Source organism: Ursus arctos, unplaced genomic scaffold (assembly GCF_023065955.2).
Source record: "Ursus arctos isolate Adak ecotype North America unplaced genomic scaffold, UrsArc2.0 scaffold_14, whole genome shotgun sequence".
NCBI classification, from domain to species: Eukaryota; Metazoa; Chordata; class Mammalia; order Carnivora; family Ursidae; genus Ursus; species Ursus arctos.
Window position 1 is genome coordinate 14,738,772 of NW_026622808.1, and position 25,059 is coordinate 14,763,830.

Consider the following 25,059-nt stretch of genomic DNA (forward strand, 5'->3'; position numbering starts at 1 on the left):
TCAGATGACACACCCAAACGGGTAGCCTTGCACTGGCTCTACAGAGGGGCAGCCTCGGCATCTGGAAGGGTGGGAGCAGGGTGGGGGAGGGGGAGTGCTTAGGTGCTGGCATGTGCGAATAACAACCCAGGAGCTACTTGGAGGATGGGATGCAAGGACACAGCAAGCCCTCTGTAATGACTGTCAAAACCCGCCCAAGTTCCCTTCACAAGTGTGCAGTTAAGACAGGCCTTCTCAGTCTCGGATCTAGGGACGGTTGGGGCTGGATCATTCTTGGTCCTGGGGGGCCCATCTTGAGCAGCACCCCTGACCTCTGCCCACTCGATGCCAGTGGCACCCTCCCCAAGTTGTGACAACCAAAATGCCTCTAAACATGGGGCGCCTGGGTGGCACAGCGGTTAAGCGCCTGCCTTCGGCTCAGGGCGTGATCCGGGCTTTATGGGATCGAGCCCCATATCAGGCTCTTCCGCTATGAGCCTGCTTCTTCCTCTCCCGCTCCCCCTGCTTGTGTTCCCTGTCTCGCTGGCTGTCTCTATCTCTGTCAAATAAATAAATAAAATCTTAAAAAAAAAAAAGCCTCTAAACATTGCCAAGTGTCCCCTGGAGGAGGGGGAAGGGCAAAATTATCCCCAGTTGAAAGCCCCTGGTTTAAAAGCATAGAACCCATGGTGTTGACTAAGTCATAAGATCCTGGAATGTTATGTCCGAAAGGTATTATATAAAGATCATTTCTGGTCCAACTTTTTCATTTGCAGAAGGGGATACTGAAGCTGGGAGGGGTGAGTGGGGGAGTCTTCCATGCTGCAGGGTGGACCCCAATTCAGTCTCATTCCGCAGTTCCGACTGCTCCCAGACAGCCCAGCTCTTAAGCCACCATCTAGGGTGCTGCCCGACAGCCCACCGGCCCCCAGCTCCTCAGAAAAATAAACAACAAAACTTGTGTTTTGTGCTTTGTAAGAATTATGACCCCCAACTTCCAGCCCCAGTCTCTTCCCACGCTGCCTCCATTAGCCCTGAGGTCAGCAGGTTGTCAGGACTTGTTTCTTTGTTGGGGGATAAAAGGGCACGGCAGGTAGCCTGAAGAAGGTGGAGGTGGGTTGGGGTTGACCAGGGCCTGTTTGAAAGTGGCAGTCCCAGCAAGGAAGTTTAAGTAGATCAGTCACTAACACTTTAGTATAAATGATTTTAATTGGATTTATTGTTCCCCAATTGAAGTCCAAGGTAAGGGAGGGATGATGAGCCCTAAGGAGAATGGACTTCAGAGCTTCAAAGTGAGGGGGGGCTTATGCCTGGAGACTCAGCCCCTCACCTGGGTTCAAATTCCAGACCCACATGGGTGTGCTCAGCTCTCTAGCCTCTGTTTTCTCACCTGTGACATGGGAAACCTCGTGGAGCTGGTCAATGATTCAGGGTAACGAAGGACGCAACACTCTTCGCATACTGATCTGAAGTGCCACACATGGGTGGGGGGCTGTTACTACGATAACTGTCCAGTAAAACCTCCATTCGGCCCTCCTTCAGGATTCATCTCTGCTTCAAGCCAGCGCCTCTCCTCGGTTCTCATGGGGACCACTGAAGCCACGCTCCGGATGGAAAATGTGGATGTGAAGGAAGAATGGCAGGACGAAGCTCTTCCCAGGTATGGCTTCTCCATTTCCACACCAGCTGTTGCGTTGCAGGGGGTCGGGGGGTGCCCAGCGGTTTTCTGAGCTGGGGTGTGGGGGACGCCACCGGTGGATGGGACCAGGCACATAATAAATATTTGCTGAATTATTTAAGATCGATTCCGCCCCCCGCCCCCACCAAAGCACCACAAAAGCTCCCATTCCAACGCTATTTTAGGAGCTCTGAACGTTCTTCTGCAACCATCTCATGGACTACTATATTCTTACGCATGTTCCCACGAATCCAGGTGATAGCACATTTTTACCCGTGGCAGCCAGAGCGATCTTGTCCTACTCCTGCTTAAAATCCCTGGGGCACATGCCCACCCCAAAGAAAATCCAGTGTTCGGCTTCCCCTGCTTCTTCAACCTCTCTCCCACCACGTCCCCCTCTTGCCCCTCCAGTTCTAGAAGCTTCCTTCCCATTCCTTCCCCAGGCCCAGCTGGCGCTGACTGTCAGACTTCGCCCTTGCTGTTCCCTCTGCCTGGAATGCCCTTCCCAGACACCCATGCTTCCCTCGCTTCCTTCAGATCTCTGCCCACAAGCCTCCCTCCCAGGGAGGACCACTTGACCCCATTCATTACCCCCTCCCTCAGTCCCTCAATCGTTTCCTTCCTGAACAGCGGCCTCAGACACATCCACATCCTAACCCCATCCCCAGTGAATGTCCCCTACATGGCAAAGCCGCGTTGCAAATGTGATGAAGCTATGGACCTCCAAGTGGGGAGATGACCCCGAGTCATCCGGGGGGAGCCCGCATGTCAGCTCAAGGGTCCTTCCGGAAGCTCGAAGGGAGACTCTGTTCTCACCCCTTTCCCAGATTCTCCCTTCGCGCTTCCAGAAGGAACCGGCCCTGCCCACACCTTGCCTTCAGCCCCGTGAAGCCGATTGCGGACTCACTTCCGGCCCCTAGAATCCTAAGAGAATACACGTGTGTTGTTTTAAGCCGCTAAGAGCCTGGTGTTTTGTTGCAGCGCCGTAGGAGACTCTGCTGTGAGTCTAATACTCTATTTCACATATTTATCTTGTTCATAGTCTGTTTCCCCCTCCAAGTGGAACCCCCCCCCCCACAGCAGGGCCTTTGCTGGATCACTGCTGTGTGGCAGCAAGAGGCCAGACCCTGGCATACAGTCGGCGCTTAGTAGCTGTTGGGTGAGTGGGCGACAGTCACTGGTAGGAATAAGAAACCGTGCAGGAAGGAACAGAGACGCGTGAGCCACCAGGCCTCGTGTCCCTGTTTGCGGCTCTGGGTGGCGTGGGGTAACATGGTCGCCACAGGCTCCCCTATTCCGATGGCTGGACCACTGCCCGTCTCCGCCCTTCTTTAATGCAAGGAGTTTACCCTAGGGGGTGATGCCCGAGAGCTCATTATACAACCGTCTGGGAAGGACTAGCCAAAGGGATGCATGTGCTCGCCCTGGAAAAGAGAATTGGAAGAGGGTCTCCAGTTCCAGAAAATCCCAGCCGCTGAGGGGCCCAAGGCTTCCTCATGCCTCAGTTTCCCTGTCCGTGAAGTGGAGACGTTAATCGCTCGCTCCCAGAGTTCTTGGAGGAACCGGCGGAGGCACGCGGGACGAGGCGGCGGGGCTGGGCTCTCCACATGACGCAGGCTCCCCAAACGCACAGTGCCCCTCGGACTGCTCTTAGCTGCATCTTGTTCTTGCCAGCGCCCTGCCCCCCACCCTTAGAAGATAGCCCCTCTCCCAAGCCTAGCTGAGACAAAACGGGGCAGCTGCAGATGTGAATTTTAAGTGAGTTTCTCCCAGCTGCAGAGGGTCCGGCTCTGCATTCAGTGGGCCAGTGTCTGTGGCACAGTGGCCCCGCTGTGCAGCCCCGGGGCGGGAGCCAGCCCTGTGCAGGGCCATCTGCCTTCCTCGCTCTGCAAGAAGGGAGAGCATCTCGCTGATGCGGCAGCCAGCTGAGTCTCCCCACAAGCACCTCTGTCTAGTGCCAGACAGCCCACAGTTCCGTTCCTTCCAGCTCACGGTCCCTTCCCAGAGGCGTCTGCGAACTCCCCTGCGGTGCCCACAGCCCCTCCTGCCACCATGACCTGTACCGTCTTCCTTCACCTCGGCCCCAGAGGGCAGCCTGGAGATGATGTAGCCCGCTGCCTGTTTTCTCCATTTGCTCTCTGTAAGGCTACACGCCCGCTGAATGCCAGGCCCCGGGCAAGACACTGGGGACACACGGTGAACAAGACAGACCCCCTCATGGGGCATTCAGTCTGGGGCAGAGACAGGCTTTCCCCTTATAAACTTCACAACCTAATATAAAACTGAAGCCGAGTTCGCAGTACCTGGAGAGTGCCTGGCTGGGGCCTGACTGTGCTGGAGACACTGGAGAGATTGGGGAGGGGATCACTCCTGTCTCTCCTAAGCCGTGAAGGATGAAGAAGGCTAGGGGTAGGGGCTGAGCATTCGAAGCTCAGAGAGCAGTGTGTGCAAAGGCCCTGAGGCCAGTGGGAGCAGGTTGAGGGATGGAAGGAAAGCTGAGGGGGCATCTTGGCCAGGGTCTCACAGCTAAGGAGAGGCAGGTACAGGGTTAGACAGATGTCTGGCGGGTGCCTCAGCCTGCCCTTCCCTCCACAAGCAAGTGGCCGTGGGTTTTGTTTGTTTGTGACTTTTTATTCTGATGAAGTTCCAAACTTAGAAAAAAATGACAAGCATGGTGTGAGGCAGATCTGTAAACTTTCCCCAGATTTGCCAATTAACATTTCACTCCCTTTGCTTTCTCATTCCCTCCCGCATCTCTCCCTCCCTCCTGTGTGTCTCTCCTCTCTGTGTCTGTCTCTGTCTCTCCCTCCCTCCTCTGTCTCCCTCTGCCGCTGTCCATGTATGTATCCTGTTTGTATCTCTCCATCCCTGCGGGCATGCCAGTGCACTCTCCCCCCCAGCCCAACACAAGCACGGAGCTGGTTTTGTGCTGCACACCCCTCAGCAGTCCCAAAAAATGTGTGCAGGCACTGTGGGTTTAGGGCATGCAGTGGGGGAGGGCTCCGAGCGGCCAGAGCATTGCTGCCCCCCCCAAGCTCCGCCCTTCTCCATCCTGCACTCCCGCCTGCAGGCTCGTCTCTCCTGGTCCCCTCCTCCTCTGTCCCGTAGGCTTGGGCTGCAAACAGGATGCCACCGACAACTGCTCTTGCAGTCCTGGAGGCTGGTGGGCAGGTCAGGACGCCATCAGGACTGGGCTCGGGAAGGGCTCTCTCCCCGGCATGTAGACGGCTACCTTCTGGCCGTGGCCTTTCCTCCATGCTTGTGTGCAGAGAGATCACTCCTGCCTCTCCCCCTTCTTATAAAGCCACAGCCTGATGGGCTCAAGGCCCCCTTACGACCTCATTTAACCTTTGTTGCTTCTTCAAGGCCCGTCTCCAAATGCCGTCATATTGGGGGTGGTCCTTCAATATATGAATTGGGGGGAACACGATTCAGTCTGTGCCATCCTCTTTGCAAAGACCCAATCTGACTGCTGGGAGTAGAGTTGGCGTGGGGGGCGGGGCCGTGGTGCCACCCAAGGCCTTGGGACCCTCCCCAGGGCTGTGGTGCTTGGGGGGGCAGAGGGGGACAAAGGGACAGGGGTGTTGGATGTTGCAGAGAAGACACAATGGCACATTTGTCTGGGCATCTAAAAACCCCCAAATGGCCAAGGAAGAACCTTTTAGGCCCCTCTGGTTCCCTTGGCCGGGCCCTGGGTTTTCATATTGTGAACCCCCAATGTCATTGGCCCAGTCAAGAGGCTAGGAAAAGCCTCCCTCTACCCAGAAAGAGATTGTGTGGTTGCCACTCACCAGAAGCGGCCTTGGGCAGGCGGAGACGGAGGCTGGCCAGCCCCGGAGGGGAGACCGAGGCAGCAATGCCTCAGCTTGATACCCTCGAAGTCCTGGAGCACAGGCTGGCGGGGGGACGGGGGGATGGTCAAAGTTCATTCCCAATCCCCTTTTCTCACGCCATGAGAAACTGAAACTGGAACGTGAGGGTAGACTTGGAGCCAGGAGCCACCTGTGAGGGCAGCACAGTCACAGCCACAGAGCCACTCCAGATCGGTAGGTGCTTCTGCTGGTGCTCCCCACCACTCACAGGGTGCGCCTTCACTCAGTCTATCCTTCCACAAGCCACTTCTCTGAGGGCCAGGTCCGTGACTCACCAAAGCAAGATAGGAGGGGGCATGTCCCAGCAGGAAGCAAGCAGTTAGAGAAAGCAGGAAGCAGCACTCTAGACAGAGGGGTGAGATGTGCAAAGGCACTGGGGCAAAGGAGGCCTTGGTGTGGTAGGGAATGCAGCACTGGAGCCCATTGAGGTGGCAGGAATGGGGCCGAACGGCTCACGGATGCCACATCCTGGAGGGGTGCCCAGGTGAGAGATCTGGGTTCCACACCGCGGGCTGCGTGAGACAACAGAGACGTATTCTTGCACAGTTCTGGAGGCTAGGAGTCCAAAATCAAGGCGTGAGCAGGGCCCTGCTCCCTCTGAAGGGGACTCTCCTTCCCGCCTCTCCCAACTTCTGGTGCAGCCCGCAATCCCGGGTGTTCCCTGGCCTGGGGACACGTCCCTGCAGTCTCTGCCTCGTCCTCACATGGCCCCATCCCTGTGTCTGCGTCCAAACTCCCCTGTTCTCATCTGCATGCCGCTCGCTGGATTTAGAGTCCCGTTAATCCAGGATGGCCTCTTCATACCTTAATTACGTCTGCAATGGCCCTATTTCCAATACGTCACAGTCCGAGGACTGGGAGCTAGGACTTGAGTTATCTTTTGGGGGAACAGACTTCAACCCAGCTCGGAAAGATGAAGCCACACTGGGTGCCTCGCGTATAAAGGAAAGCCCACTTTTCACGTGGCTTGTCCCCGGCGGGCTGAGCAAGGCTGCGGGGAGCCCTCCGGATCTGCTCCGAGTTTATGGAGAGGCGTCAGCTCAGCGCGATATGAGCTCTGCCGGGCCTTGGGGAAATAGCAGGGTTTCAGCTGGGAGGGTGGGATTTGCTCGGCTGCTATCCCATGTCCAGAGCTTCTCCTCCGTGGACCCTGGAGTCCTGCTGAGCCGGCTTCTCCAGGTCAGCATGAGCCTGAACATGATGGAACAACCATTGCACACTGGGGGTTCTGCCCGGTGCCTCAGCCTTTGGACTTCCTCCCACCCCAGGATAGCTCCTTCCTCCACCACCATCCTCCATCCCCTTCCCCATCCTCTACCCCCTCCCCATCCTCTATCCCCCTCTCCCCATCCTCTATCCCCCTCTCCCCATCCTCAATCTCCCTCCCCCATCCTCCATCCCCCCCATCCTCTATCCCCTCTCCCCCATCCTCTATCCCCTGCCCCCATTCTCCATCCCCTCCCTCCATCCTCCATCCCCTCCCCCCTTCCCCTACCCCACCGGCTGCTTTCTGATCTGTTCCTAGGACTCTCCAAGCTCATTCTGGCCTCAGAGCCTCTGCCCAAATGGAATGCCCTTCCCCATGTCTTCCCATGCTGCCAGCCTCCTGCTTTCAGGTCTCCATTCAAAAGTCACCTCCTCATGGGGCGCCTGGGTGGCACAGCGGTTAAGCATCTGCCTTCGGCTCAGGGCGTGATCCCGGCATTACGGGATCGAGCCCCACATCAGGCTCCTCGCTATGAGCCTGCTTCTTCCTCTCCCACTCCCCCTGCTTGTGTTCCCTCTCTTGCTGGCTGTCTCTCTCTCTGTCAAATAAATAAATAAAATCTTTAAAAAAAAAAGTCACCTCCTCAAAGAGGCCTTCTATGACTGCCCACAACTGCACCTCCCCCACTCCCCGTTCTTCTGGCTTACTTTCTTTGTGGCAAGTATCACCATCAGCTTCCTTCATCAATTAGTTTATTCTGTTGGTATCTTTCCCCTCTCCTGCATCAGTCAGGGTCCCTGCAAAGAAACAGAACCAATAGTTTTTCATTTTATATACACATATCATATACATATGATATATATTATTAATCATATTTTATGTAAAAATCACATTATAATTGTATAATATGTCATATTATATAATTATATATTTACATAGAAATTATTTGGGGCACCTGGGTGGCTCTGTCGGTTAGGTGTCTGTCTTTGGCTCAGGTTATGATCTGAGGGTCCTGGGATCGAGTCCTGCATCGCGCTCCTTGCTCTACGGGGAGCCTGCCCCTCCCTCTGCCTGCCGCTCCCCCTGCTTGTGCTCTCTCTCTCTCTGTCAAATAAATAAATAATCTTTTTAAAAAATTACTTTATTTGTGTTACTGTATTTATTAATTTACATTCTTTATGTATATATACTTTATATATATAATATATATGTTCTTATATATGTTCTTTATATATTATGCTATTATTGTGTTTTTGTGTTATACATACAATTATGTGCAATTACATATAATTACATGCATAATTATATGTGTATTTTGTATGTCATATAAAGTATAGGATATATTACATACTTTCTATATTATTTTGTACCTGAGTATGTATATTTATTTATTTATGTATTTATTTTGAGAGAGTAAGCAGGGGGAGAGCAGAGGGAGAGGGAGAGAGCAGAGGGAGAGGGAGAGAGCGAATCTCAAGCAGACCCTGTCCCGGGGCTTGATTTCACGACCCTGAGATCGTGACCTGGGCCAAAATCAAGAGTCAGACGCCTCACCGAGCCTCCCAGGCGCCCCGAGTAGGTGTGTTTTCTATGCACGTGGCTTATTCCGAGGCAGCGGCTCCCACGGCGCCGGGACGGGGTCTGAAATGCACAAGGCGGGCTGGGGCCGCAGGCAGTAGTGACACCGATGTCCTGCAGCAGAGCCGCTTCTTCCTCGGGGAAGTCTTGACTCCTTTCGATTGCAGGAGACCCGCATTGTCCAGTGTAGTGTCCTTACCTAGAGGCCCAGGATATGGGAGGCCCGTCCGCCAGACGCCTTGACAGCAGCAACCAGGTGGTGTTGGACGGACTGTGTTACAGCCTGGCCGAGGCTCTGTCCTGGCTCCATACCGTGTGCAGCCCCGAGCCCCCACACCTAACGTGCATTTGTGAACTGAATGAAAAGGAGCTGCTAGTTCCGTGCCCATTTTACAGAGGGGAAAACCGGCTCAGCGTGGGAAGGGCACCACGCACGTGCGTCGCACTGGAAAGAGGCAGAGTGGGAGTGGGCTTCTAGGCTCTCTCAGACATCCGCTCTGTCTCCCTGGGGCCTCAGTTTCCCGGTCTGCACCAAGCAGCTGGGTGCTTTCCCCGCCTTGATGTTTCGGCCATGGCCGGGCCCCGTTCAGCTAGGTTAGTGCCAACATAGGATTTACATGGACTCGTCCAGGGTTGGGAGGCTGAATCGCATCCTGATAAGAACCGGACAGCTCGGGCTGCCAAACAGCACAACATCCCTCTGGCAGAGGGACATGGTGGCAGGACAGGGGGTCCAGAAGACCATTGGCTGGACGGAGGACGGGTCGCCCAGGCCGGTGGATTTTTCCCTGATGTCCCCACTGGGGTCGGTGCACGTGGGCTGAGCGATCACAAGGGGGCAGTGGAGAGCAATGACTGGAATCGGCTCTGCACTGGGTTGTTCTACTACTCCCCCCACCCCTGGGGGCGGGAGGGATCCCTCAGTTTCCTCCTCTGTGCAGTGGGCTCCTTCCTGCCTCCTAGGGGTGCTGTGAGGAGCAAGTAAGATCATACTGCAAATATCCCCAGCCAGCACGCAGCGAGCGCCCTGCCCGTGGGGTAAGTCACGATTCCAGCTCTTCCTAAAACGGGAATTGCAGCTGGAGACATCGATGGGCGCCGGGCAGGCAGTGGACATGATAGAAAGAACCGGAACAACATTCCAGCACCCAGGGCAGCAGGAATGGCCCGCAATCCGCTCCTGGTGGGTGCTTACCTCTCCCAGAGGGCGGGTGTGTGATTGAGGAAAAGACAGAAATGCAAAATTTGTGTGTTACTGTTACGTCTCTGATTTGACAGCAAACTTAAAGTGTTTTTAAATGCTGCGTAGGCAGGACGAAACCAGGGGCGTGCCTCCACCCTCGGTCTGCAGTTCGGGGCAACCTGGCAAGTGGCAGGTGTGTTTCCTGCGCTCTGGGACCCAGGACTCCTTCGTGAGTCCCCCATGTTGGGAGCTACAGACAACGGGGAGCAGTAGGGACGCGCAGCGGGCGTGTAAGCAGGCTCGTCAGCCTTGTCTGCTTCTTCTGACTTTATTCCACGCTTGTTTCTCTTTTAACTGAGGGAAAATGCACAGAGCATGGAAGCAACAGTTTTAAGTGCACAACGCAGTGGCATTTGGTACCTTTACAATGTTGTGCAGCCCCCACCTCCATTGAGTTCCAGAACATTCCACCTCCCCAAAGTGAAACCTCGTCCCCATCGGCAGCCACTTGTCACCCCCGCCTCCTCCCCCAGCCCCCGCGAGCCCCCTGCCCGTCTGTGGAGGAGCCTGTTCTGGACGTGTCACACACGTGGACTCCCACGCCGTGGGGCTTCTGTGTCTGGTTCCCTCCCCCAGCGTCGTGGGCTCAGGGTCCGTCCCCGGGGCAGCGCGTGTGGGCGCCTCGCTCCTGCTCGTGGCCGAGGGACGTGCCCATGCGTGGGGGACACATTGTGTGTATCTGTTCATCTGTCGATGGACATTTGGGGTGTTTCCACTCTTTGGCTGCTGTGAATCATGTCACTGTGAACACTGGGGTGTGAGCTTTTGTGTGGACACGTGTCTTCACTTCCTGCGGGCCTGTTCCTTGTGCACCTCTGACCTGCATGGGAGCCGTGAGGTCCTGTTCTTCCCTTACGCCCCAGACCCTCCACTGCGCCTGGGGGGTAGTGGCTGTTCCAGGAGCTGGTTGTTGGCTGAGTGGGAGGAAGGGGAGCAGAAGAGGAAGAAGGGCGCCAGCCCAGGCCCTGAACACAACGGAGGTGAGGGAATGAATCATTTTCAAAAGGAAAGGAAGACGCATTCCATCATCCATCCTCTCCTCTCCTGAGCAGCTCCCCGTTCAGCCCTGCTGGCACTGCCGAGCTGCAGGGGTGAATGAGCACTCCCCTGAGTCAGCACCCCTGCAACTAGAGCCCCTGGCATCCCGAGCGCTCTGCAAAAGCTTTGCCTCAAATTGAGTATTTCCCGGGAGCAAAGGAGCCGGAGCGCCTGGGTCAAGCTCAGGCAGTGTGAGCTGTCGCTCCCAAAAGTGGCCCAGGCGTTGCCAGGAAGAAAGGTCTTATTTGGGGGCGGCCTGGGTGGCTCAGTCGGTTAAGCACCGACTCCTGATTTCAGCTCAGGTCATGGTCTCAGGGTAGTGAGATCGAGCCCCGCATCAGGCTCCATGCTCTGTGCGGAGTCCGCTTGTCCCTGTCCCTCTTCTCCTCCCCCTGCTCATGCTCTCTCTCTCTCTCAAATAAGTAAAATCTTAAAAAAAAAAAAAAGGTCTTATTTTTGCAAATCCATGCTCAGCAAAATTAAAGGGGCACAAACGCATAGTTGGCGACATTATTTTTAATAACAAAACTTTACCTTTTAGAAGTTTTAGATTTACACCGGCGCCTGGGTGGCTCAGTCGGTGGAGCGGCCGACTCTTGATTTTGGCTCAAATCGTGATCTCAGGGTGAGAAGATCGAGCCCCACATCGGGCTCCATGCTTAGTGGGGAATCTGCTTCTTTCCCTCTCCCTCTGTCCCTCCCCCAACCCTCCGTGTCACTCTCAGAAAAAAAAAAAAGTAAACAAACAAATAAATAAATAAATAAAAGAAGTTTTAGAAATTAGAGAAGTTGAAAGAATATTACAGAAAGTTTCCCTATATTCTGCATTCAGCTCGTCCTATGATTAACATCTTGCATTAGAAAGGTGCCTCTGTTACAATTAATAGACCCATGTTGATACATTCTTAGTAAGCCAAGTCCGCAATTTATTCCGATTTCCTCAGTTTCCCCCAATGTCCCTTTTCTGTCCCAGGGTTCCATGTGATACGGAGTCGTCACATCTCCTTGGACTCCTCCAGGCTGGGACAGTTTCTCAGACTTCTCTGGGTTTTGAAGCCCCTTGACAGTGGCGTGGAGGACAGGGGCAGGGGTTTTGTAGGAAGCCCCTTCCTTGGATTTGTCTGGGGTTTTTCGCGTGGTGAGACTGGGGGGATGAGTTTGGGGAGGAAGGCCCCCAAGCGAAGTGCCCTTCTCCTGACGCCATCTCGGGGGGGCGTGCTGTCACCACGGCTTGTCACTGCAGACGCTGGCCTTGGTCCCCTGGCTGAGGTGGGCGATCAGGTGTCTCCCCTGCTTGGTTACTGGCTTCCCCTCTGCACGCTGTCCCCCCTCCCCAGTCTCTATCTCCTGGACGGCAGAGAATCGACATACGTTATTTGGAATTCTGCACAGAGAATGTGTCTCTTCTCCCTGTTTATTATTCAGCCAGTTATGTACATCTTTATGGACTGACGGACATTTTATTTTATACTCTGGCTCACAGTCCAATACTCCATGACCTAAAAACAGCTTAATATCCCCAAGACAATCTGAAAGGAGCCCTCGGGCACTGACGTGTTATGATTTTCTGTGCCAACGAGCAGGTGCGCTCTGTCCCAGCGACCTCCCTGAACTAACCGAGTCTTGCTGCTGTTTCTTTGCACCCTGCGCTCCGGTGGCTGACATCTGCGCTCGGCCGGGTCTGCAGTCCACTCCCGGAAGAGACGGGGATGGACCCGCTTGGCAGCCCCACAGAAGACACGTCCTGTAAGTGTCCCTCCCCTGTAGTGTGCGGAAACGGGCGCGCTGTTTCCGGATCTCGCTCTGCCTGAGGCTGAGACTATAGACGTGTCAGAGGCCATGTCCCCGGGCGGAATGTCAGGGAAGGGGGTTGTTCTGCTCAGAGGCTTGGAGGGAAAACAGCCAGGGTGGGTGAGAGACGTGTGGGCCCGGTCACAAAGTTGGCATGTGGTGTTGCTATGTGTCCTTGAGCTGGTTGCTAGCCTCTCTGTGCCTTCGAGTCCTTACCTATTAAATACAGGTAGTGAGCTTCCTGCAGAAGGGGGTATGCAAGGATTTAATGAGGTGACATGTATAAAGTGCCCAGGAGTTGCCAGGCACAAAGTCAGCCCTGGGAGGGCTCTGCTGCCCTAAGCATCAGGAGGGCTCACGGCTCTGAGGTTCCAGAGCCCCAGAATTCAGAGACAGGGGCTCAGGGCAGCCAGAGGAGCTGCCATGAACACGTGTTCTCTGCGGCATCTCCTCAGAGTCCTGCTGGGGGCCCCCCTTCTGCCTGCATCTTGCCCGTGCAGCTCATCACAGCGCCCACCTTTTCTGAGAAAAGACTTACCAGAGAGGGACAGCCACATCCCTGACATCACACAGCACCAAGAGCCAGGTCTGCCTATGAGCCAGAGAGGGGCACCAGCTCGTCCCAGTTTTCAGGAGCCATTCAGGATGCTTGGTCACCCCAGTGTACCAGTCCTCCTTCTGACCTGAGCACATGGGCTCTGCCTGTTGTTGTCACATCCCCAGAGGGTGATGTTGGGTGTGTCCCATCACCCCTTTGAACCCCTGTTTCCTACTTCTGTACAACGAGGGGTGTGTAATAATAGTACCCCACTTCCTAGGTGTGGCTGGGTGAATAACAGCCCCCAGAGATATCCAGATCCTAATCCTGGAATCTGCAAATGTCCCCTCACATGGCCAAAGGGACTTTGCAAGTGAGATTTATTTAGTTAAGGAGACGGAGAAGACATGGTGGTTAATTTTATGTGTCCACGTGGCTGGACCACAGTACCCAGAGATGTGGTCAAGCATTATTCTAGATGTTCCTGTTGAGAGTCACTTTTTCGATGAGATTAACACGTAAATGAGTAGACTCTAAGTAAAGCAGATTGCATGCCATAATATGGGTGGGCCGCATCTAATCAGTCGAGGGCCATTAAAAGGAAGAAGACTCAGGTGTGGTTCATCCTGGGGCAAAATCCCTCTTCAGCTGTGAACATGTGACACCTGACAGGTTATCTGCTTCCAAAATATGATGGAGGGACAGGCGTGGGATAGATATCTTCACTCCAAAAAGGAGAAATGGGAAGGAAGAAAGGGGTCATCAGTTCTAGAGAGTCCAAAGCTTGGCGGGACATACTCCATTAGGTTGGTTTTTTGTTTTTGTTTTTGTTTTTGTTTTTTTTTTTTTTTTTTAGTGCAAATGGTGTTGGATTTTAAGTCTGGAGAACAATCCTCTCTGGCTCAATGTTGTGTCCTGCCGGCCCACGCAGTGACATTACCACTGCCTTGCTTCCCTGCTGGGGAGAAGTGTGCAGACACCCCCAGGCTCCCCGTCCCCGTGCTGCGACCTGCAGCTCCACCCCCTCAGGGAGAGGGAGCCCTGTTTCTACCAAGCACACCTGACTCCCCACTCCCCACGCTGTGCTGCCCTCGACAGCCAAGTGGTCCTGGCAGTCGCCGCCTCAGTGTCCCCATCTGTAAAGTGGGTGACGTGTCTTGCCACACCAGGTCATGGTGAGATCAAGAAATCGTGTCAGTGGCCTGCACAGAGCAGGACTGAGTAAATATGACTGGTTTTTATCATCTTGTGCCAAAGCACACACTTACCTCCCCGTGTCTCATGAAGCAGTCACCTGTGACCCATGGCTTAGGGCTGAAAAAATTCAAAGGAGAAAAAAAGTGAGGGGCTGGTCCGTTTAATGGTGGATTGGGGAATGTCTTCACCTCGCGCGAGAAGAGTAGGGCTGTCCCGCTGGCTCACTTGTTCTCACTCGCTGTGCACCGATGAAACTGGGGGGACTTCCCAAGGTCTCTGGAAGAGCAGCCTCTCCCCCTCGAGCTGGCTTGGGGGCCACAGGGGGTCACTCTCCTCGGACGTAAGGTGACCTCCGTCACCCCCCAGGGGCCAGCTCTGCTCAGCCTGCTGTGCGATCTGCTCTAACCCCTTGGGGGCAGCCCCGGGGCAGGGAGGGAAGCCACTTTTTACAAGGAGACCAGAGTCCCAGCTAAGAGTGTCCAGGAGAAAGCAGTTCAGACCATGGGGCATGCCCAGCCTGACCTGCTCCTGAGAGATCCAGAAGGCCATGCACCCTCCGTGCCTCGGTTTGCTCACCTGGTAAAGGGGATAATAACAGAACTTGCCCTGTGTTGATATTGTAAGGTGGAAACAGGAAAACACTCGGGGAGCACTTCCCAGAGGGCCTGGCCCACGTGGCAGGGTCCGTCAGTGTCAGTTATTTAAGAGGCGAATGTCGCGGAGAGGGGAAAGGTCAGGACGTTCTCTGCCGGCCGTATCCAGGGGCAACAGTGATCGCAGATACTGGAGGGTCCGGAGCCGGGCAGGCTGCCCGGGGGCTGGTCCGCAGGCCATCCGTGTGAGCCTGACCCGACTCCGCTTGTGTGAGTCCCGTCTGGCAGATGGTAAAAGTAAGTCAAGCTTAGAGAGGCGAGGTGTCGGCATTGAGCCCCTGCCTGCCCCAAAGGATGGCCTCTGACTTCTCACCATCCCACGTGATGGGGTGGAGCTCTCGCCAGGTCAGCAAACAGGGAGGGGGACAAAGAAAGAAGAAAAGACAGTGATTTTGTCTCATTTTCCTGTTTTCCAAACAGCCCCTCCCAACACATTGAACTTCAACGGAGCTCATCGGAAGCGGAAGACCCTGGTTGCCCCGGAGATCAACATCTCCCTGGACCAGAGCGAGGGCTCCCTGCTGTCCGACGACTTCCTGGACACCCCCGACGACCTGGACATCAACGTGGATGACATCGAGACCCCCGATGAGACCGACTCGCTGGAGTTTCTGGGGAACGGCCACGAGCTAGAGTGGGAAGGTGAGGCTGGGGCCGCGCCCGTGCCCTCGGGCTCCGGTGGGGCAGGGCCTCCGGCCAGGGCTCCCGGAGCAGCCCCGAGAGCGTCCCTCCCCTGCTGCAACGCCCACACGTTCTTCTTGTGGGTGTGAGGGTTTTCCTGGGGGGACGTGGCTTTCACATGGTTCTCAAAGGTGACCAGGTCTAAAGTGAGGTGCCTCCAATGATTACACAGGTGAGTGGGGGGCACTTGTGCAGGAGCAGGTCCTTACTGAGGTGTGGGGTGGGGGGGGGGATATGGCAGGAGAGGTGGTACCTGTCCCCACGCGCGGCCGGAGGGAAGACACGCTAGACAACGAAACAAATGTGACCCAGCTCGTTGCAGTCGGTCGTCGGTGCTAAGAGGAAAGTAGGGTGAGGGGTTGGGACAGGGCGGGGGGTGGGGGTCTCACCTGAGGGGCGGTCCTGCCCCAGGGGTCATGGAGCCATGTCTGGGGACATCTGGGGCTGTCACACTGGGGGTGCTCGTGGCATCGAATGGGGGGGGCAAGAGGCCCTCTCAGCCCCTGCAGCACCCAGGACGCCCTAAATTTTCTGCGGTGCCAAGAGGGAGAAGGATTTGTTTATTTATTTTAAAAAGACTTTAGGTATTTATTTGACAGAGAGAAAGGATGAGCCAGTGGGAGGAGCAGAGGGAGAAGCAGACTCCCTGCTGAGCAGGGAGCCCGATGCAGGACTGATCCCAAGACCCTGGGATCACAGCCTGAGCCGAAGGCAGACGCTTCAGCGACTAAAGCCACCCAGGAGCCCCTGGTGTTACCTCTTTAGATGTTTGCTGGAATTCAGCCACGAAGCTGCCCGGCCCTGGGCTTCTGTGCGCTGGGGGTTTCCATCCCTGATCGATTTCCCTGTGTGTTACTGGTGTTCAGAGGCTCTGAGTCCAAAACCAACAGAGTGCTCTGGGAGGCCAGCAAAGGGGGGGCCCCAGAGGGCTTCCTGGAGAAGGTGGCATTTGAGCTGGACCATGTAGGGAGAGTAGGAGGGGCAAATGGACAAGCGGGGAGAAGCATATGGACAAGTGTCACAGGAGAAAGATGGTCACACAGCCACAGGCAGTGGGGGGGGCGGTTACTGGGCGGGAGGCTGGGACAAAACGTCTGGACTCAGGCATCGCTTCCGCTCGCCCCCGGCCTGCTTCCAGATGACACCCCTGTGGCTGCCGCCAAGAACATGCCCGGGGACAGCGCAGACCTGTTTGGGGACGGTGCAGTGGAGGATGGCGGTGCCACCAATGGGCGCCTGTGGAGGACTGTGATCATCGGAGAACAAGAGCACCGAATTGACCTGCACATGATCCGGCCCTACATGAGGGTAGTGACCCACGGAGGTGAGACCGCACCCCCTGGGCTCCTCCCGGCTCCCGCCAGCCAACTGGAGGTTGTCAGAGGCCCTCTCTGAACCTCAGTCTCTTCATCTGAGCCAAGGGATGTTAAGCCCTCATGGGGGGGTGGGTACAGACAGGCTGGGTGCACACAGGGGTGCCTACGAGGTTGGCGGCAGAGCTCGGGGGGTTGGTGACTCCCCCAGACGAGGGGCTACGACTCAGAGCTGTAGCGGCCTGGCTGGCGAGGAGGTGGGTGCCTGGCCAGAGCTCCGGGCAGCTCAGAGCGGGAGCCACTCCCTGGCCGCCTCTCCCCAGGGTACTACGGCGAAGGTCTCAACGCCATCATCGTGTTTGCGGCCTGCTTCCTCCCGGACAGCAGCTCCCCCGACTACCACTACATCATGGAGAACCTCTTCCTGTAAGTGGCCGCCGCGCCGTCCCCCGCCCGCAGTTCTCTCCGCAGCAAGAACCACCCATCCTCACCCCCGCTGATTGACGTGCGGCCCCCGCGGGCCAAGCGCTTGCACGCTTGCACGTGAAGACGCAGCTCACGCTCAGCGCGTCCCGGGGGGGGGCGGGGCGCGGTGTAGACGCTGGAACTGCTCAGACCGCACGCGCAGCACCCGATACGCGGGGAGGTTACGTCGCCTGGCCGGGGACACCCGGTGCCGTTGTGCTGGGACGGAGACCGATGCTACACCCTGCGGGTAGCAGACAGGGCTGGGGTGCCGGGTGGTTCAGAGGGCGACGGGTCAGAGCACGAAGAGGCCCCAGAAACCAGGGAGCCCACCCTCGTGCCCCCCTTACAGGTGGGAAAGTCGAGGCGGAGACAGAGGAAAGGACTTTTCTAAAATTGCTCAGGGAGAATCGGGGCAGGGGCGGACCCCAGACCCACACGTCTGATGCAGGGGACTGTACACTATTCCCCAGCTGTATCTGGGGCTGGGAGACCCACCTCTCAGGGTTCACGGAGACACTGGATGAGGTCGTGCCTATAAAACACGTGGTGCCTAATAAGTGCTCCATGAAATAGTAACCGCTGCTACCGTTTTGCCCACTGACACTGATTCGGGGTGGATTGGGGTCTACGTCCAGCCCCCACCCCGAGTGTGCGAGGACGGCAGGTGCCACAGGCGTTGGCGGCGGGGACCGGGGCTCCCTAACTCCGCCCCCCGGCCCCGCTCCCGCGCCAGGTACGTTATCAGCAGTCTGGAGCTGCTGGTGGCGGAGGACTACATGATCGTCTACCTGAACGGCGCCACCCCCCGGCGGAGGATGCCCGGCATCGGCTGGCTGAAGAAGTGCTACCAGATGATCGACAGGAGGTGCGTGCGTGGGGCGGGGCCCCGAAGACGGCGTGGGGGGCGGTGTGGGGGTCAGCGCGGGGGTCAGCGCGGCAACGCACGACCGCAGACGCGCAGCTGGAAAGCACAGGCGCGTTTGCCGCCGGCTCTGGAGGCCAGAAGCCGAGGAGCGAGGTGTGGGCAGGGTCGGTTCCCTCGGAGGTCGTGAGGGGGCGTCTGTTCCACGTGTCTCCGCGCTCCTGGGGGTCGTCGGCCATCCTCGGCGTCCCTCGCCCCACCCCTGCCTCCGTGGTCGCGTGGCCTGTCCTCGTGTGTCTGTGTCCGGATGCCCCCTCTTTGGAAGGACCCCAGTGATTGCGTTAGGGCTCACCCTGCCCCTGGTGGGACATCTTTTTAGCGAAACACATCTGCGATGGCCTTATTTTCCAATGTCCCGTTCTGAGGTCCAGGGGGGTCAGGACTACAACATAGGAATTTGGGGGGAGATGCAGTTGGATACGACCACAGCCGGCGGTCAGAATCCGGGCGCCCCGGGAGATCTTTCAGAAACGGGAGGCAGTGTGGCCACGCAGGCAAGAGCTCAGACTATGAAATGAGGTGACAGCCGGGACGAGACGTCGGGGTGGCCGCCCACAAACTCCACCAAGGGGCCCTGCTTCACAGGCCCCCCTCCCCCCTGGAAACTGGAGACAAGCGTTGCCGTCAGCTGGGAGCAGAGGGGAGGCAGCACCTGTTAGCTCCTCCCTCATCTGGCGCGTTTCCTCTGCTCCCCCCACAGGTTGCGGAAAAACCTCAAGTCCCTCATCATCGTGCACCCATCCTGGTTCATCCGCACCGTGCTGGCCATCTCCCGTCCCTTCATCAGGTAATAGTGCTGTGCCCTGTGCCGGACCTCCTGCCGGGTCGTGTGCGTCTCTTGTTTCAATCTGTATTTTGCAGCTTCTTTGTGACAAATATGTATTGGTGTTCTATGTTTTATTAAGATTTTATTTGTTTATTTGTCAGAGAGAGAGAGAGTAAGCACAAGCAGGGGGAGCAGCAGGCAGAGGGAGAAGCAGGCTCTCCACGGAGCAAGGATCCCGATGTGGGACTCGATCCCACGACCTTGGGATCATGACCTGAGCCGAAGGCAGTCGCTTAACCGACTGAGCCCGCCAGGCATCCTTGTATTGTTGCTTTAAACCATTTTCAATCACATGTGTTGTTATTAAGGGACCAACACAGGAAAAATACTAGCAAGCAGCCCTCCCGTAGTAAATGTTGGATACCTTTTAATGTTTATAACCACGATCTGGGAGGCCGATGCTGTCACTAACCCATTGCATGGAGGAGGGAATTGGGGCCCAGAAGGGTCAAGGGACTCAGCCAGGGTCATGCAGCCAGGTCGCTAGCCCACCACAGCCCCCCCCCCCAAAGTGAGCCCACCTCTGTTCACTCCAGCATCTGCGAGGGGACCCTGAGAACGCCAGGGGGGTCCAAGCCCCTCCCAGCAATAATGTCACGAACGTGTGTGTTGGGGGTCCGCAAGACCACCCTCGGCTGTGAGGTTCACTGGAAGGACTCACAGAACGCAGAGAAGCTGTTACCGTTTGCTACAGGGGAAGGATGCACATCGAAGGTGGGAAAGGACAAGGTGTCCCCTCCCACGGAGTGGTAGCAAAAGCCCTCAATTGTCCCTGTGATGATGTGTGACAAGAGAGGGGAAGTACCACCAAGCAGCAAGCTCGCCCTGCTCGCCAGGCTTTTCCCGGGGGTTGAGCCACACGGGATGGAGGAGCCAAGCGGCCGGCCTTGGCTTCTGTCTTTGGGCGGCCCAGAGGTCACGCTGACAGGATGTGCCCAAGACGCCCACGGAGGTCGCATCCTCAACACCGACTATGTGGCCGGGCTCAAGGCCCAGGTACCCAGGGCACTCAGCAGGCAGGGCATTCCAAGTGCTTCCTGCCACCTCCCACGAACATCAGGAACCCGGGTCTTTCTTTGCAGTGGGCGGGGGTTGGGCGTGCCAACCCGCTGGGTTAACCCTTTAGTGCAGATAGAAAAGCGCCCGATATGCAGATCAACTAAAACCAAATTAGTCGTGTGAAATGCCCTAGTCGATCACAGAAACCCGGTATTTAATTTAATACGATTCAGAGCATTGAATCGAATCGAGATCCTTCAAGGGGCGCCTGGCTGGCTTGAGCGGTAGAGCACGCGCGCGGCTCTTGATCTCGGGGTCGTGAGTTCGAGCCCCACGTGGGGTGTAGAGATCGCTTTCATAAATAAACCTGAAAAGAAAAAGATCCTTCGCATTCACATTCCCAGTTAATGATGCGTGACGAGCTTGGGGGAAGGTCCACCCTCTGAAGGGGACGCGCTCTCAGCGTGAACAGTTTGCAGGGAGGTGAGCTCAGCCGGTCGGAGTTCAAGGGCTTGGCAGCACCTTAAAATACTCGCACCCTAGTAAACTCAGGTGGGTCTGTAGGCTCGTCACGGGCCGTGTGTGTAACGATGAACCCCTGGGCGAAACGGCGAGCACGCACTCCAGCCGAACGGAAGCGCCGTCTGCTGTCCTCAGTGTCCCCAACCGGGAACAGACATTTGCCTCGAATGCAGACAACGCTTTCACCCGTGATTGCTTTCCCATCGTGAATTTTGAGGGTCTCGTTTTGAGTTTTCAAAGCGAAAGGAGGAAGCAGGAGAGAAAAGTGAGCTTCCCCATGTACAAGCCGAGGAAAGGAGACCATTCTGAGCCCCCGGTGGCCCCAAGGCTGTGTGATTACAACTCGAAGACGAGGCCGCTTTGTCCCGTGGTGATCAGAACGCTGGGGGTGCCCCTTGCCCGGGTGAGGAGTTCCGCCTCCCGGGAGCCCCCCCCCCCCCCGGTGAGAAAGGAAGCTGGCCCCACAGGCAGACAGAGCCTTGTCACCGTGGAGATTCGGGCATCGGTGTCTGAGGATGGGCACGGTGGGCATCACCAGGTGGCAGTGACCGGGCTTCCCGCCCGCATTCATAGCCCAGCGCTCGGAGCAGCAGGTGCGGGCTCTGTGCACCGCAAAACCCTTTCTAACAGATCAGCGCAGTCCGACCTCCGCGCACTCCGGGCGGGACGTACTCAGGTCGTGTGGACACGATTCCTGCCTGTGTGTCTGAGGCTCATTCCCTGCCCACGGGCGCTTCTCACAACAACAGGACAGAGACCTCGGGCTCCAAGGATAACCGGGTTGGGTTTTTTTCCTTTTTATTAAAAAAGTGGTTTGAACCGCGCAAAAGCAGTTGGCTCTGCTCATTCCGCCGCACGCGGCCGCTTTGTGACTGTCCGTGGGGAACGGGTGTCGTGCCTAATCGTTACGAGCGGCCTTCTGCCGGGCGACTGCTGGATTCTTCCCTAGTGGACACTGTGAACTGTGTAATTCATCACGTGTCTCCCTTTGCATCAGCCGCCGGAAGGCCAGAGCCGAATTTTATCTCATCTCTAAAAATAGACAGGAAACGCCTTAGCGCGCTTTCGTAGACATTTGACTATATCTTACTTTTTTTTTTACTGTTACTCAATTATTTTATTATTTTCTGTAGTGCTGTATTCTCCAGGCCTTATGTCTGTCATTTAGAAAAATTATTTGACCTTGAAAAAAAGCATATTCTGCATTTTATCCAACTTAGGTTTAATTAAATTTTTAAAAAATAATAGTAACCATGAGTTCAAAGCAGCAGCTGGTGACAAAGCTCGGCAGGGACCCTTCCCTTGACCCTGGGTTCTGCTCTGTCCACCCCCGAGGGGCGGTGGTAGAGGCTAGCCTGGGCAGGGACGGAGGTTTGATGGAAGGGGCTCGGGGCATCCCCATCGGCCAGCGATCCCTCCGGGCCTGGACTGCAGACCTCTCTCTCCTTCTCCTCCTGCCAGCGTCAAATTCATCAACAAGATCCAGTACGTGCACAGCTTGGAAGACCTGGAGCAGCTCATCCCCATGGAGCACGTGCAAATCCCAGACTGCGTGCTACAGTAAGTGTCCCCCGAGCTGTGCGAGTGTCCCCCGCCCCCAGGCTCCTCCCCTCCCCTCTGGCGTGTCCGGGAACCAGGCATGAGTGGGAGCCTCAGAGCAGAGGGAAACACGGTGAAACACGCACGTGTGAGGTTCGAGGATAAGTGGTCCAGCAAGCCATGGCCCACAGCTTGTTTTATCCATAAAGTTTTATTGGCACACAGCCACACCCATCCATTGACGGATCTGCTATGGCCGCATCTGAGCTACGTCTGAATTGAGTAGTTGTGGCTGAAACTGGCCTACAGGGTGGAAAATACTTACTCTCTAGCCTTTTAGAGGAAAGCGGCCCTGATGAAGGGGCACGTCAGCGAGGGTGTGGCTTTCTAACGGCACTGTGTAACTGCTGCTGCCGGATCAGGCAAGAAAAAAAGACCTGCCGAGTCTGGAATCTGTCCGGTGCTGGAATATACCAATGAGACAGGTCTTCCCTGCTCTGGGGGAGTTCGCAAAGCCGCTGCAGGAAATGTGAAAAAGACCGTCCGGCTGTCTTTCTGCCCTGACGCCTGGCGTGTGCTTCAGACGTGACAATGAGATTGTTTCTCCGTTCCCAAGAGCAAAGGGAGTCCCCGGGCCGCACATGTACGGGCAAGGAGGGCCGTGTCTGATGCGTTTTACTTTCTCTCTTCCAGGTACGAAGAGGAGAGGCTCAAGGCCAGGAGAGAGAGGTCTGTGCAGAGGGCCTGTCCCGTCGGGGCCGAGTCAGGGTGGGGGCTGGGTTGGGCCTAGAGTTGGGGGCTTGCTGGCGGCTTCAGCTCGGCTGGGTCCAATGACACCCACACAGGTGGCCTTGTTGAGGGCTTTGAAGCAGACCAGGGTTCTAATCCAGTCTCCCCCACTTAATCCCAGAGTGACAAGAGGCAAGTCAAAAGTTCACATCCGCTGTGGGGGTTACCGCGAGAAGTCGGGACAGTGGGACCCACTTGGTAGAAATGGTGGCTCATAGTAATCATGATAAAATTAAGTGCTCCCTTGATAGAGGGGACACAAGCTCCAGCCTCACCCCGGACAGACCCAGAAATGCCCCCTTCACTAACTCTCTGGCTCAATTTTCGTTGGTGGCATAATCATGATTGGTGGTCTCAGGACCTCGGGACTGTTCCGCCTCCGCCCCACCCCCCAGAGCGGGTAAGGGCCAGGACTCCAGACAGCATCTTACAGCTCGGGGATCCAAGGCTCAGAGAGGGCAAAGCACCTGCCCAAGGCCACACAGCGAGTCTGGGGGAGGGCTGGGCCTTTCTGGCATTGCCAGGCCCTGTGCCTGTCTCAGGGGAGACAGGTGGATAAGACAGAGTCGTGGTCCAGAGGGCTCCTCAAATGGCAAAGGAGAGGGACACCTCGCCAAGTAAGGAGAGCGGGTCCTGCGGCAGCGGGGATGTGGGCGGATGGCCCTGTAAGGACCAGAGCTATGGTGGCCTCACGCAGTGTCGTTTAATAATGACAAGCCAGAGGGAGGCCGAAGGCAGGTGGGACGCACCAACCTGAGCCTTCTCCTCTTCTCTCCTCCCCTCCCCCCCCCCCACCTTCTATCCTGTCTTTCTCTCTCTCTTTCTTAATGTTTTATTGCGGTAAAATACACACAACGTAAAATTCACCATCTTAACCACTTTCAGTGCACAGCTCCGTGGCATGAAGCACACTCTCCCCGTCCTGCACTCACCCCCACCCTCCGTCTCCAGAACATTCCATCTCCCCACACGGAGACTCTATCCCCAGGAAGCACGGACTCCGCACCCCCAGCCCCAGCCCTGGCTCCCACTAGCTCCTCTCTGTGTGGACGGGACTCCTCTGGGGACCTCCTGGGAGTGGGGTCCTGCGGGATGTGTCCTTCTGGGTCTGGCTGCTCTCGCTGAGCCCAGTGTCTTCAGGGTCCGTCCACGTTGTGGCAGGTGTCAGGGTCCCTTCCGTTCTAAGGCTGGATCACGTTCCAGTGTGTGGATGGAAGGACACGCTGTGATCATCCTTCATCCACCAGTGGACACTGGGTTTGCTCCCACCTTTCGGCCGCTGTGAACCCTGCTGCTGTGTGCACGGGGGTGCAAATGTCCGTGTGGGTCCTGCTTTCCCAGAGTGGAATTATTGGAACACACGGTCATTCTCCTTTGACGACGTTGCGGAGCAGCGGCTGTGCTCCACGGCAGGTGCACAACCCCGCGCCCCCGCCCACCCCAGGAGCTCATCAGCACTGCGGCTTCAGCTTCCGTGTTCCAGACGGTGGCCCTTTTACTGCTGTGAGGCGGAGTTGTCTGTCTGTCTTCTTTCTTCCTTCCTTTCTTCCCGTCTCTATCTCTGTCTCTCCCTGTCTGTCTCCCTGAGTGGTGCCCCCTGGCTCCCAAGCCTTAGCTGTGGAGGGAACAGAGACCAGCCCCGCAGGCCGGAGTCAGGGCACAGGGCGACAGCGTCCACGGGACGAGGGCCACAGAATGAGGGCACGAGGTGTCTGGGATGATGACCGGAGATAAACGTTCAGGGTCTCTCCTCCCCCGTCAGGCCCCCACTCTCGCCCCCTTCCCCATGGCCGCCTCTGCCGTCAGTAACCCCTGGGGGATCTCTGCACCCTCGGGGCCTGTCCAGGGGCAGCGAGACCCCATCCATGCTGCCCTCAGAGGCCACAGTGGGCCACGCCAGCTTGTCACCCTGTCCATCTCCCTCCGTCCCCAGCGCCAGGCCGCAGCCAGAGTTTGTCCTGCCCAGGTCCGAGGAGAAGCCGGAGGCAGTGCCAGTGGAGGACAGGTGAGTGTGCAGGTGACCACGGGCGAGGCTGCCGAGCCCCCGAACGGCTGGTGAGAGTGACCACAGCGCTGTCATGACGGGCCCTGAGAACGCGGCGGGAACGGCCAGCATGATGCCGGCTCCGTCGTGAGTGCTCGGTATCGGGGCCCCCTTCTCCACCCCGGGCTGTCCCCCCAGGGACACCCGCAGAAGCCAGCAGTTACATTGAAACGAACAGTCGG

The 25,059-nt window shown here is 56.6% G+C and overlaps 1 protein-coding gene across 1 annotated transcript; it reads left to right on the forward strand.

The window, feature by feature from the left end:
- Positions 1–1,562: 1,562 nt before the first annotated feature.
- Positions 1,563–24,842, forward strand: ATCAY (ATCAY kinesin light chain interacting caytaxin). The gene is made up of 10 exons (XM_026481075.3): positions 1,563–1,639; positions 12,283–12,341; positions 15,195–15,416; positions 16,594–16,779; positions 17,092–17,194; positions 17,970–18,101; positions 18,859–18,945; positions 21,967–22,065; positions 22,738–22,773; positions 24,767–24,842. Exons 1-10 carry the CDS (start codon positions 1,563–1,565, stop codon positions 24,840–24,842), a joined length of 1,077 nt encoding a protein of 358 aa, XP_026336860.2.
- Positions 24,843–25,059: the final 217 nt, after the last annotated feature.